General features: G+C 37.6%; 1 protein-coding gene across 1 annotated transcript in view; it reads right to left on the bottom strand.

The window, feature by feature from the left end:
- The window catches only part of nonC (serine/threonine-protein kinase Smg1), a 1,411,261-nt gene that overhangs the window by 784,160 nt on the left and 611,969 nt on the right, over window positions 1-15,132 (bottom strand). The window contains exon 33 of the mRNA XM_090378365.1: window positions 10,223-10,376. Coding sequence (XP_090234491.1) covers window positions 10,223-10,376 — 154 coding nt within the window. The remainder of the gene's footprint in view (window positions 1-10,222; window positions 10,377-15,132) is intronic.

The raw sequence follows: 15,132 nt of genomic DNA on the forward strand, positions 1-15,132 counted from the left end.
CCATTTGGTTTTTAGGAGCATTAGCAACTAAGCCATATTGCTCCGGGGATAATGTGGTGGTCATTCCCTGACCTTTCCGCATCCTCCGTATTTGGTGGTCACGGGCTCAAACCCCGGTCTAATCAAGAAGCGTGTGCTACATACTGCTTCTCCTGCCCACATGGCTACGGAGGTGCCACCAGGCAGTACCAGAGACCCCAACTCACAAGCTGTACTGGGACCGCACCATTATAACGGAGAGGACAATCCCGCACAACAGAATGGACATAACCCTTGTGGACAAAAAGGAAAAGGCTACCTATCTGATTGACACAGCGGTACCAAACACTGGCAGCCTGCAGAAAACCCAACCCATGGGGGAAAAAATCAGGAAGTGAACGAACCTAAGACAGAAGATCAAAGGGATGTGGCATATGCAACAAGTAACGACCATCCAGATCATCGTGTCAACCATAGGTTTGGTGCCAAAGACCCTACAAAACAGACTAGCAGCAATAGGTCTTCCAGCAAACACTTACAAGGAACTCCAGAAAGTTGCAATCCTGAACACCTGTAGGATAGTCAGAGAGTTTCTCGACCAACAGTAACACCAGACATAACAACAACCACCCTGTGTACTTAGTAGCAATACCCACATTAGGTGGAAATCCCAATCAGGGAGAAACAATATAAGAGGAATAATAATGTACAGAGAAGGGCAACGAGATTGGTGAGGAGAACGAAAGGGTCCTCATATCAAGAAAGGCTTTAGTTCTGCAAATTGCAGCGGCTGGAGATTACGCACTTGCAAGGTGATCTGCCTTCAGGTGTTTAAGGCCTTGAATGGGTTGAGCTGTTGTTGTTGTTTAGTTTTTAGGAGCATTAGCAACTAAGACCATATTGCTCCGGGGATATGTGGTGGTCATTCCCTGACCTTTCCGCATCCTCAGTATTTGGTAGTCACGGGCTCAAACACCGGTCTAATCAAGAAGCTTGTGCTACGCACTGCTGCTCTTACCCACCTGGCTAAGGAGGCGCCAATGAGTTGAGCACGCTTAATTCTGATGGGATTCTTCCTATTGCTCAGATTACAAACCTGAGGGAGCATAAATTCAAATTGAGGAAAAGACAGTTGTACAATAGATGTGTAGAAATTTGCCTTTAGCCATCAGCTGGTTAATTGCTGGAACAAGCTTACATCTGTCATTGAGGAGGTTGATAGCTTGAATAAATTTAAGGAGGAACTGGACAAATTTTAGAGGGAATGAATGTGTGAAAAAAAAAATTTTTTTTTTTTTTTTTGGCTGATGCAACATAAGCTCATATGCTTGCTTTCTTGTATCACATGCCTCCATTACTACTACTACTACTAAAATGCAAGGTCTTATACCCCCAAACAGCAACCCCAAAATAAATTATACTCTTGGTGAAGCTGATCTAAAGTCAGTAATGGAAGAAAGGGACTGGGGAGTTACGGTACAGTCAAAAATGAAGTTCTCCAAGCATTGCAGACAGGTTGCAAGGAAGGCCCATGGTGTCCTGATGATGATTTATCAGACATTTGTAGTAAAGATTAGAATGTCATAATCCCATTAGATCAGATCGGCAAAAGGGCATCCACATGAGGAAAGACTTTGGTGGGTTGCACATCTCGGAAACTAGGCACCTTAGAGGAGATTTGACTGAGGTGTTTAAGGCCGTGAATTTGTTGTTTGTTTGTTATTTGGTTTTTAGGAGCATTAGCAACTAAGGCCATATTGCTCCAGGAATATGCAGTGGTCATTCCCTGACCTTTCCGCATCCTCCGTATTTAGTGGTGACGGGCTCGAACCCCGGTCTAATAGAGAAGCATGTGCTACGCACTGATGCTCCTTCCCACCTGGCTACAGAGGCGCCAAGGCTGTGAGAGGCAAAAGTAAAATAATATAAATGATACTGGAATTTGGGGCCATAAATACAAGTGACAAGAGTAAATATTTAGACTGAATTGTAGGAAGTTTTATTTTAGCCAGTGATTTATAAATTACTGAAAGATGTTACCTACATGGTTGATTGAATGAGATAGATTGGAGAAATTCAAAGGTTTGCTGGATAGTTACATATGGGAGGAGGGAAATCATAGGTTTTAATAATAAATATTTTATTATTTACTTTATTTTATTTTATTGTTATTTTACTCTTTTTTTTTTTTTTTTGGTTGGTAGAGCGTAAGCCTTAGGCTACCTTGAACCTATGGCCATTATTAATACTAATAGTAATGATAAAGGCAGAATACTTGCACCACATCTTTTCTTAAAGGAATACCATTAGTAACAAAACAGATTCTCTCTATCTACAAGTTTGGGCCACACTGATAAAAATTTCCCCTGTAAAGTCTTGCAGAGTCCATCAAGCTTTGAGTGAATCAACATTGTTTCCTACATATAATACCCTATCGTATCTGGGCAGAATTACAGACAAAAACAAATTCTGACATAACACGAGTATTTTTTCAGCATGGTCCTATATTTCAACCAAAAAATAAATTAATTGTCAGGTCATGTTTATTTCATATTGTTAGTTCCCACATGAATAATAATGCTATCTCTTTATCCAACCCCTTTAAAATCTGCAAATCTGTTAGTAACATCAATTGTTACTGCTTGCAAACACACCTGTTTCTGGTCCACCTATCTTTATTACAAAATATGTTAGCCACTTTCAACACAGTCTTTAAATAACAAATCTAAATCTCCTTCAAACAGAACAGTTCTCGGACTAAATTCAGGGTGCATCACTTGGCAAGTCTCAAGATACTTGAGTTAATGATGAGCTACCAGTTACATTTGTTTCTAGAGTAAGCACCAATGTCTTCAGTGACTCAAATTCTTCTAGTAATGCACCAAGTTTAAATTAAGCATCAGTACACTTCCTATGTCGGATGCAAAGAAAAGAATAGCCAATTGAGCTTGTCTACTAGACCAACCTTAGAATACATGCCATAGACAAAAGAAGTAACAAACTCATGACTTCCACCAGAAATCCCCAAAGACATTTCCATTTGAGTCATGATGTCCAGGAATGATGTACAGAATTTCTTGAAAGAACTGTTTTGTAAGAAACCTGCTATACTGAGAGCCTCACTGTTCAGTAATATCATAAAATTGATATGACAGGCCTTGATTAGAAATACTGATGTAAGCCTTCAAGAACTTGTTTGTCAACAATAAACACATACATTCAGCATGTGATAAAATAAGGTTGTGTATTATTTGGTAATAATTAAGGAAAAAATGAGTTTCTTAGAAAACATTAATATGTGCTGACATTATTGTGTGCCACCCTATATATTTTCAATTTTAGCTGTCATAAAAAGGCACAGAGGGTCTTCTCTTGAGGAATCACTGATGCTAGTGAGAGATAAAATCTCATACATAACTTTACTGTTTACCAAATTAGATTTCATATTTACATTTTAACACTTAAAAATAAATGGTCTAATTTTAAATTAAAGTTGGAGCAATCAACGATTAGAAAATCATAATACAGTCCATTCCGGTTATTTGAGACACATCGGGACTAGTGCATTTTTGTCTGATTAAGCGGCTGCCCCAATTATCCGAAGTTTCACGTAAATAGTTAAAAATACAATGTACCCCCCCCCTTTACAATTAGTTCACTGTACAATCAAATCACATTACGACAAACTCAACATAGTAAAATACAGTTCACTATACAATGTGTAGTAAGTGCCGGTCATTGTGATCACGTTTGTGAATTGAATTTTAATTCTATTAACACATTCGCTGCCGATCACGCACCAGCGCGTGATGTCGCTGCAGTATTGAAGATCCAATCAGGCTCAGGCGCTGGATGTGGCATCATTACCCAGTAGCCAATCATGCGCGAGCATGGGATTCATTAGACTTTTGTATGAAGTTGTCAACTTCAGTTGCCATTGTGTTTCTGCTGTGTATATTTGTTTCGGCATCAAGTAAAGGGTGTAAACTATATGTAGTTGTACGTGGTGTTGAACATTTTGTTATGTGACGTGTGGAAAAGCCTTGTAATACGAGTTGTGCAAATGAAAGTTTAGCAGGACAGTCGCGCCCAAAAAGAAGAAAAGTGCAATATAAAAAATCCCTTACAGATGAAGAAATTGAAAAAATGTTGGAGGATTTATCTGACGTATATCACAGTGACATCAGTTACGACGATGACGAAGATTTTATCCCTCTAAAGGACGCTTCAGATTCGGAAAGTGTAGATGAAACAACACTTCCAATGCAGGATTCCGGTAAGTTGGAAAACGTCATGTGGGAAAAAATGATGTAAGATCGATGAAACAGTTTCGTTTCACAAAATCCGAGTCTTTGCTGCAACCCGTGCCAGGTGATAATCCTATAGATTACTTTCGCCATTTATTGACGACAATATCTTGGATGAAGTAATTACACAAACAAATGTTTATGCTCATGAAATACTTCTTCCCCGAGAAAATAAAGAACATTCTTGAATAAATGCATGGAAGGACACCACTAGAGATGAAATGCTGGTATTTTTAGGATTAATTTTACGTATGGGAACCATTCGACTGAACGGCATACATGATTATTGGAAACAGATTAGCTGTTCGGATTACATGTGTTGGCAGATAACATGAGCAAGAATCGTTTCTTATTATTACTGCGGGCCTTGCATTTTGCAAAAAATCCAGAAAAGAAAGAGGTATGTCCACAGGATTGCCTATATAAAATTCAAAAAATGGTGAAACTGTTCAAAGTACGAATTTCGGAAATATATTATCCAGGATGTGAGATTAGCTTAGATGAGTCTATGATATTGTGGCATGGAAGGCTTGTTTTTCGACAGTACATTCAAAACAAACGCCATACGTACGGCATCAAGTTATATATGATCACAATGCCTACTGGCATGGTTATCGAATTTCAAGTATATACCGGTATGTTGGATGATTCTGGTGGAAAAGGACATGCACAAAAAGTCGTCATGAACTTACTTGATGGGATGTTAGTTGTCGGGCATAGCATATTTATGGACAATTATTACAATAGCTATGAACTCGTTAAGTGTCTCGCTGACAGACAAATCCATTGTACTGGGACAATCAGAAGTAATAGGAAAACATTTCCGAAAGAGGTTCGAGAAAAAAAGCTGAAGAAAGGGGAAACTTCATCAAGGTGTGCCCGTGGTGTAATGATTGCTAAGTGGAAGGACAGAAGAGATGTCAGTTACATACCTACAGAATGCCAAAATGATATGGTGGAAAAGCAGAACAAACGACGCAAACTGAAATCAAAACCATTGCCTATAATTGAGTATAATAGGTTTATGTCAGGCAGTGACAAGCAAGATCAAATGCTTGGCTATTATCTTTGCGAAAGGAAAATCATTAGGTGGCCTACAAAAATATTTATGCATATTTTGCAACTAATAATGATCAATGCACACCATATCTATAATAAATATTCACATAACAAGGTGCAACTCTATGACTTCCGTTTATCAGTGATCAGATCTTTATTGAAACAGCCATCTGATCTCCCTCATATTGTGCATGATGTACATGAACTGGAACATGTGCTCAAACCACGGGAAGAAAGAAAAGGTGGAAAGATATTGAGGAAGAAATGCAAACGTTGCTATTCCGAAGGTACACCCGGCTATTGCTTAGATTGTGCGAACATTATACATAAGTAACATTTGTAATCTGTATTGGTTCAGTATGAAATTAAACATATTTCTTAATGTTATCATGTTTTTTGTTTTATTATTTAGATACTATATTATTATGTTTTTGTGTCATGCGCCAGCGCGTGATGTGGCATTTAAAGCGAAATTTGACCTCCAGTGCCTATCACGTGCTGGCGCGCGAATCTCAAAATCTTTTGGACACTGCATATATGACACTTGAATATTGATAGGGTATACCTAACAATCCCTTATTACCAATTTTCAAGCATTTTCGTTATGGAAACACAGTCGGCTTCTGGCGACAGTCTCCTCCTTCTGTGCCGCGCTATTGACGATAGCATGCTGACTCATGCCCGGCAGCAAACGTGTTAAACAGCGATTCTAATTAGCGAAAATAGGAGGAATATTATCCACAGGCTATAAAAGCAAAGATACATTAAGCACAAATTTATGCTTTATTACCTTACCAATTAAAAATTAAATGATAGTGAAAATCGGAAGAATATATGTGATAATCGGAATAATTAATATGTACTGTAATATGTACAGTAGGGGCTTAGAGGGGAATAGGTATCCTGTGTGTTATCAGACACTCAGCCTAAAACACTGACGGATCCAATATCTTTCTAATACAAAAGATTTAGGAGAAGTCTGGTTGGCCTGCCTCTCTAAAATCCACTCATGCACACCTTCTCGATGGTAAGCCCTGTTAAGTCACTTAGGTGGCAACGAACGTGTAGAGTGGTTCTCTACAAGAAGGCTGGTCAGCGTGAAGAGGAAAAGACCAAACCCTCCAGCATATGACAGCACGACAAACCAAAACCCCCAGTCCCCAGCAGCTTTCACTCCCCCCTTACGGCAGCAAGAGGATCAGAGTGGAAGCAGAGGGTGCTAAGAATCTCTGGGTATGACCAGGCTGCCATGCACGGAAACTGAACTTGGCCTGTTATAATGTAAGATCACTCATCGGTGAAGACAGGATATTAGAGCTGGAAAAGGAATTAGGAAATGTGAATTGGAATATCATCGGTTTGGCTGAAACAAGAAGAAGAAATGACTCACTTATAAGTTTATCAAGTGGAAATCTGCTGTTCACCAGTGGAAACAGTGAAAGGAGAGAAGGTGCAGTTGGGTTTCTGGTCCATAAAGATTTCAAAAACAACATTTTGGAATTCAAAAGTACATCACCAAGGTTGTCAAGACTAATACTCAAGATTTCTAAGAGGTACAAGATAAAGATTATAATGATTTATGCAACGACATCGAGCCATGATGATGAAGAGGTTGAAGAAATGGACACTGAAATTGAGTCTTCTAGATGAGCAGAAAACCCACTACACTATTATTATGGGGGACTTCAATGCTAAGGTTGGAAAAAGACAAAACAGCACAGAAAGGGGAACTATAGGAAATTTTGGAATTGGTTAAAGAAATGAAAGCGGTGAAAGACTTGTGGAATTTGCAGAATCTCAAGGACTGTCAGTAATGAACACCTTTTTCAAGAAAAGGGCGAACAGAAAGTGGACATGGAAGAGTCCAAATGGATTAACAACTAATGAAATCGACTTCATCCTCACTAACAGAAGATATATTGTGAATGATTTTACCGTCCTGGATAAGGTAAATGTTGGAAGTGATCACAGAATGGTAAGATGTACACTTGATATAGATGTAGGAAAGGAAAAAACTGACTAGAGTAAATAATACAAAGATCTTTGAGATAACAGAAGAAGAGAAAAAGCAGTATGTACTGGAACTTAAGAACAAGTTTGAGCTTCTGCAGACTGCTCAGGCCCAAGATATCGATGAAAAATATTACAACTTTCTGGAAGTAATAAAACCCTAGAAACCTATAGGGAAAAAGAAATCCAAAGAAGAAAAAATTAGTCAAGAAACACTTGTCATAATGAATCGAAGACGACAAATGAAGAGCAAGAAAAACACTGACAGGGAGAAAATTGAGTATACTGAGTTATGCAAAGCCATTAGAAAGAGACTCAGAGAGGACATAAGAAGATTTAACACAAGAAAAGTAGAACAAGCATTAAGGGAAAACAAAGGATTTAAATTAGCAGCCATGAGCAGTAATACAGAAAGACAAATGATACTGAAACTGAAGAATAGCGATGGTGTACTTATAAACAGCAGAGAAGGCATAATTCAAATAGCAGAAGACTACTAGAGAGAATTATACAAGGAGCGAGGGAATGATGCCAGGAGTGGGGAAGTTGGATTGCAAAGTAGCAACACATACGACATACCCGATATTCTTCCTGATGAGGTAGAACACGCATTGAAGAAAATGAGGAATCAGAAAGCCCCAGGGAAAGATGAAGTTACTGTAGAGTTGTTAAAATTGGGAGAAAGAGACATAACACAAAAACTGACAAGGCTCTTCACAAAGTGTATTAGAAAAGGTGTGACACCTAAGCAGTGGAATAATGCAATTATAGTTTTGCTGCATAAGAAAGGAGATAAATCAGAAATTGGAAATTATAGACCAATTAGCTTGTTATCCCACATCTACAATTTTTTCACACGGGTCATTACTAACAGATTAGAAAGAATACTTGATGAGAATCAACCGAAAGAGCAAGCTGGCTCTAGGACAGGATTCTCAACTATGGATCACCTTCATGTAATATCACAGCTAATGGAGAAAGCAAATGAATATAAAACACCATTATGCCTGGCATTTGTGGATTATGAAAAGGCATTTGACTCCATACAGCATAAGGCAATGTTTCGGGCACTGGAAAGACAAAGAATAGGTACCCCGCATATTATGATTTTGAAGAAAATATATGAGAGTGCTACCTCCTTTATTAGACTAGACAAAGACAGTAGCAAATTTAAAATTGAGAAAGGAGTTCGACAAGGAGACAATATCTCTGAAGCTGTTTACTGCTGCCCTTGAGGAAGCTTTCAGAAGATTAGACTGGTCGCAGAAAGGAGTCAATGTGAATGGAGAGTACCTAAACCATTTACGATTTGCAGATGACATTGTGGTCATAAGCCATGATCCCAAAGAATTAGAGGAAAATCTTAATCAGTTATGCACAGTTAGTAAGGATTTTGGACTAAAGATGAATATGGCTAAAACAAAAGTAATGATGAACAAGTATGCCACAGAAAGAGAAATAATGATTGAAGGAGCAGTAATTGAAAAGGTGGAGTCATATACTTATCTGGGACAAGTTATTAGCTGTAATGATGATAAATGGCTGGAAGTGAAGAGAAAAATAAATTTTGGACAGATAGCATTCAGGAAATATAGTCACATACTGAAGAGCAATATCCCAGTTTGTCTGAATCATAAAATAATGAACCAATGTATACTCCCCCCACCATGACTTATGGAAGTGAAACTTGGGCACTCACCTAAAGAATGGAAGAGAAGCTGATAACTACACAGCAAAGAATGGAACGAATTATTTTGGGAATCAGACTGTTAGAAAAGAAGAGAAACACATGGATTAGGCAGCAAACTCAAGTAAAGGACATTCTATGTGTCTTGGGCAGGACACATAGCTCGAAGACATGATGACAGATGGACTAAGAAAATAACAGAATGGTACCCAGGAGGAGCTAGAAGAAAACCTGGAAGACAAAGGCAGAGATGGATAGCCAGTGCTCAGAACAGAAGGAACTGGAAAGTTGAGGGAGAGGCCTTCATCCTGCAGTGGATTAAAAATGGCTGATGATGATGATGTAATATGTAGATACGAACTAGTTGACATTTCTGTTCACTGACATTTGTGGGTGGGAGGGGGGTAAAATTTAAAACAGTAAAAAGTTAAGCAATCAATAACAAAGAACACGGCACACACACAATACACACAAGTGAGAACAGAGTAACGAGTTACAAAGCTTTAAAAATAGGAATGAAGAGAAAATCTGAAAATTTATTTTTTTATATGACTGAAGATTTCATGGAAGTGTAAACACATTTCACCATAACAACCCACAGAATTCCAGCTGTCGGTATTATTGCAAATTCAGTAAAATCGAGTTTACTGTCTGTTTATGATAGATTTCACTAACAGAAAAGCCCAATAAAAGGTGACTGGTAATTGTTTTTATTGTTTTATGGTTGTGACCAGAATTTCGACCGAACCACGTGGTACTGCCGGAGACAATCGTAGGGTAATCTTCAGTGCTGCGGTCTCATGCCCCGATTAAACGGCATGCTGTCCCAATTAAGCGAAATAAACCCTGGCTATTTTCTCGATTGGTTTCTGTTTATTTAAGATTTGCCCCAAATAAATGGCTACCCCCTATTAACCGGTGGCCCAAATAACCGGAATCCACTGTATTTAACTTCTTATTTTCATCCAGTAAAAGAAAATACCAATTTCAGAAAACTGTTAAGAATAAACAACTGAATTTAAATTTTTACAGTTATTACAAAAGAGGAGAAAAATGTGGAAAACATGAAACTGTAAAGAAAATAAATTCAAAAATGCAAAACAGAGTACTTTGCTTATTGTATTTTGAAATATCACGTGTCATATGCCCTTCAAAACTCATATTTATTAAAAGTACTTACCCAGCAACATCAACTGCTTTTCTTCCCCAACGATAGCACCAAGACGCAAGAGCAGCCCATGCTTTAGCTAATGCTGGACAATGATTAATACTTGATTGTAGCAATCGTCCTATTATAAAGTCAGTCTCACCCATTATTCCATCTGGTCTCAATCCTGTAAAAGTTATAGACACATATCGGATCATATCACTGAGCAGAAGAGATGTGAAGAATTTCTCAAAAAATTACAATCTACAGAAATTCAAACCTAATGTTGACAAGAAGAAGATGCTTGGTGACATGAGATTTGAGTTCCAGTACATTTCAATTTTTGGGAAATTCATGTGGAGGAAAATTGTTCGAAAAGCAGAAGGGATAAATAAAGAAGAGTAAAAGCTGGCTGTGTGATATTTCCGTGTTTGAACTGGTTTAGAAGCAAATGCAAGAATTATATATAGATGTCAATTCCGAAGAAATGCATGAATGAATGAGCGAATGTTTTTTTGCCACACGAGCAACCTAGGCCACATCCACTACTTAAATACATTAAAAACAGCAGTAACCTAGTAAGTTATTACATCAAAATGTACAAATAGTTAACAAGTTAAAAAAAAAAATGGAGAGAAACAGAAGTATATACAATTTATATATGTGCATACATATTTATACTTTCTAAAAATTTAAAAACTTTGGACATACTGCCTTTGTCAGATAAAATTTGACTAAGTGTTAAGTCTCAGTCAGATTTTCTCTGACTAAAAAAAGCACCAACACATTAAAAGAGTACATAAGAATACCTTTGATGGTTAGAATCATATCACAGTGTTCGTACACAGGAGAATAAACAGCCCTGAGCAAAAAACAGTGTCAGATGATTGTGTCCTATACCGAGTCGAGCTAGAACAACTTACTTTTTACGGATCCTGGGCAGATTAGACTAACAATTTTCAGTAATAAGCTTAATCTCAAAAAACGACTTTGCAGCCTGTCCATGCCATGAGCGTTGGGAAGCCAGTTTATTTCGTATTACTTGCCTGTAGTCTGTATAGGGAACTATACAAGCAAAAATTAAAAGATCACTGTTGATTTGGATGCAGTGTCTGCCACATCATTTCCCCTGATCCTTACATAACTGGGAATTCAGAAAAAAATGAATATCAGATTCAGAAAGGGAATGTAGCTACTCCTATACATGGGACAGGAATGAATGAACTTTAAACCTGATTGATGACAAGCACTGCAATTAACTGAGAGAATCAGTAAAAATAATACATTCTTGGTGGTAGGTTTCTTTGTGATCCGCGGCTAGCATGCATGCAGCTAGACAGTACGCTGCATTTGGGAGGGAACTGCTCAGATATCTGGAAAGACAGAGCAGGGCAACAAGAATAGTGAATTTCTTACCAAGAAAGGCTTCAGTTCTGCAAATTGCAGTGTCTGGAAACTAGGCACCTGTGAGGTGATCTGAGTGAGTGATATACCTTCATCAATGATATTGATGAAGGTATATCAGGCTTAGTGTCGAAGTCTGCAGATGATACAAAGGTTGGCAGGGTTGTTAATTACAGTAATAGCAGTGTGCTACTGCAACAGGGTCTAGATAATTTGGGCAGATGGGCTAAGAAGTGGCAACTGAAGTTTAACTTTGACAAATGCAAAGTACTGCATATGGGTAGAAGTAATTCCAGAGAAACGTACCAACTGTGTGGTACTACACTTAAGGTGGTAGAAAATGAAAAAGAACTGGGAGTAATTGTGCAGTCAGATATGAAGTTTTCTGAGCAATGCAGACAGGCTGCCAGGGCAGGTCATGGGATTTTGCCAATGATATATAGGAATTTTGCTACCAGGGAAAAGGAGGTAATTGTCCCTCTGTATAAGGCAATGGTCAGGACATGCCTTGAGCACTGCGTACAGGTCTGGAGGCCTCATTTTAGGAAGGATGTCGATTTGCTTGAGCGTGTACAGAGAAGGGCAACAAGATTGGTGAGGGGAAATGAAGGGATCCTCTTACCAAGAGAGGCTTAAGTTCTGCAAATTGCAGTGGCTGGAGACTATGCGCCTGCGCAGTGATCTGATTGAGGTGTATAAGGCCTTGAATGGGTTGAGCATGCTGAATTCTGATGGTATCCTTCCATTTGTTCAGATTACGAAACTAAGGGGGCATAAATTCAAATAAAGAAAAGACAGATGTAGAATAGAAGTGCGGAAATTTGCCTTTAGCTAGCGGGTGGTTAATTGTTGGAACAAACTTCCAACTGTCGTTGTGGAAGCTGATAGGTTAAATAAATTTAAGGAGGAACTGGACAGGTATTTGGAGGGAATGGTGTGATTTTTTTGTTTTTGGCTGATGTTGCATAAGCTCATACACTTGCTTTCTTACACCACATGCCACTACTATTACTACTATTATTAACTTTTCCAAAATGAAATTGCGTTGGTTGCATTAATTATGATACAATGTTCAAGTAAACTGTCCATTACACACAATGCCTAATACTGTACTGAGTGGTGACTAGACTTTGGATAAATGCATATAACGCAAATATTACAAGCAATATACTTGATAATTTTTTTAAATTGCTGATCTTATTACTATGTAAAAAGTCACTGTACTGCAATTAAATTAGTGTGCGAGAAAATTTCACTGAGCATGGGAAAATTTCCCAAGTTGGCGTGGGAAACATTTTAATGCTGTTTTGCTATTCATTTTCAAGATATCAAATGAAACAATTTCATTAAATATGCCGAAAATGCAATTGCAAAAGAGAGTTATAGTGATTTGTGACAGCATTATAGTCAGATACGGGTTATAATAAAAGAACAGCTTTATAATAAATCAGCGTTATAGCGAACCGTGTTATAACGAGGGCCTGTTGTATATTTATCAATTGATAGATGGATAAAGTATTGTCTTTTTATACATTTATCAGGTGGCGCTGGTGTCGCATGCCAACACCACTTGATTGTTGCTGTGAATACCACTTAAATACAGTTTCATCTAGAAACACTTCTTTTATCACTCCCCACATGGAATTTTTAGAAAACAAATTTATAGATTATTTTGTTTTTTAATATTTGACACAGTCTATTAGCCAATACCAAATTAATCAGCAATTGTTTTTCCCAGGAACACCATTTTCAAGTTGTTCTGTCACTCTGAGATTGTTAATGATAGTTAAAGTAAAGTGTTTTCTTTTTATTCCAGTTTTCAATTCTTTAGAACCCATAATTATATAAAATATGTTAATTTAAGTACATATAAAGAAGTATGCAAATGAAGCGATATAAGCAATAACATCCATCTAACCCAGATGTCAACAACGATACTGAACAACACGCAAGACGATCTAACGCATTGTCCATCTCTCTCTGTATACTCAGAGCAACTCGTCTGCCTTCCAAAATCCTCTGTCTTTCAAAGTACAGTCAGTCCTCGTATGACACTTGTTTACACTATATGTATTCGATCATACACGATTTATAAATAGGGGAATGATAATGTATATAACATGAACCAAATTTGCTTATGCACGATTCGCCTTTGTGTTTACAAGTAATGGCAGTCAAACGCGGAATCATCCCAACTGAACGTAACATGATAGGAATGAAGAAAAGATTCTGAAAATGTATTTTTGTTTTTTTTTTTTATCAGTGAAGGAGAAACACATTTCACCATAATAATGTAAAAACCCACACAATTCTTGCTATCGGTATTATCATAAATGCAATTAGATCGAGTTTATTACAGATCCAGTTTATAACAGATTCCACTAGAAGAAATGCAACTGGAAATTGTTTTTATCGGTTCACGGTAGTGACCTCCAGAAATATGCTTAAGTAAAATGTGAGCTAGTGAGGTGTTAATAGTGTGTCTCTGCTTTTACGGTGTTGTTTATTCAGTTGCTACACGCGTGCAGCTTTGTTTATGTGTATCAAGCGTGCTTCCTCATTTTGTAATTTTGCTTTATCTCCTAAAAATGAGTAAAATTCTTAAAAGGTGTGAAAAGGAAGCATCCTGGTGAAGACACTACAGATTCAGAGAGAAAAAGAAAAGCAATATCGATAGACAGAGGTGGACTAGGTCAAAAATTCTGACCCGGGAAAATCTGTAGTGGCCTCATACTAGCGTTTATGGCCAAAATCACATCGGCCTCCATTGTCTTCTGGTCTCTGGCCCATCGGGGTTTTCCCTGAGAAAGCTTATGGCCAGTTCATCTATGTCGATAGAGAAAAATATGAAATTGTGAAATGATTTGAGCAAAATGAAAGAACATGTGATATTGCACGTGCTACAAGCCTCAATGAGGCAACGCCGAGAATTAGAAAGAATACAGAGAAAATAAAAACAACATTCATAGCAGGAACAACTCAAAGTGTAGCAAAATCCATTAGATCAAGACACTCACCATAGTTAGGCACATTATGGCCTTGTTGTCCTTGCGCCATAAAGCCCTTAAAGAAACAACACATCAAGACACAAAGAATTTTAAGAGATGGAACAGCTGTCATCTGTTTGGATAAAAAATCAAACAAAGAACAAATTTGCTTATGATCAAAGCAAAGGCATTAGCAATATTTTATTACGTAGTAGTTGTAATAAAATACGTAAGTATTTTATTATGATTATTTATTGTGTTTGGTAATGTTTTGGTTATAAATGTGTGTTCAAACTTGGGTGGTGGCACCTACTAACCCTATTTTTTTCCTTAGGACCTGTTATTTATATTGCACGATTTTGCACTGCACAAGGGTTTCTAGGAACACAACTGTCATGCTATACGAGGACTGACTGTACTCAAATGAAAACAGAATTTTTCAAATTCGGTTTACATTTTATATACGCACACATTTATATATATATATATAAAAGTCATGATGGGCAGAAGAGTCTCCTTCAAAATGTTTGTATAGTAGTCACCATTAGCAGA

This window comes from Mastigoproctus giganteus, chromosome 7 (genome assembly GCF_048544385.1).
Source record: "Mastigoproctus giganteus isolate SK-2022 chromosome 7, ASM4854438v1, whole genome shotgun sequence".
Classification (NCBI taxonomy): domain Eukaryota; kingdom Metazoa; phylum Arthropoda; class Arachnida; order Uropygi; family Thelyphonidae; genus Mastigoproctus; species Mastigoproctus giganteus.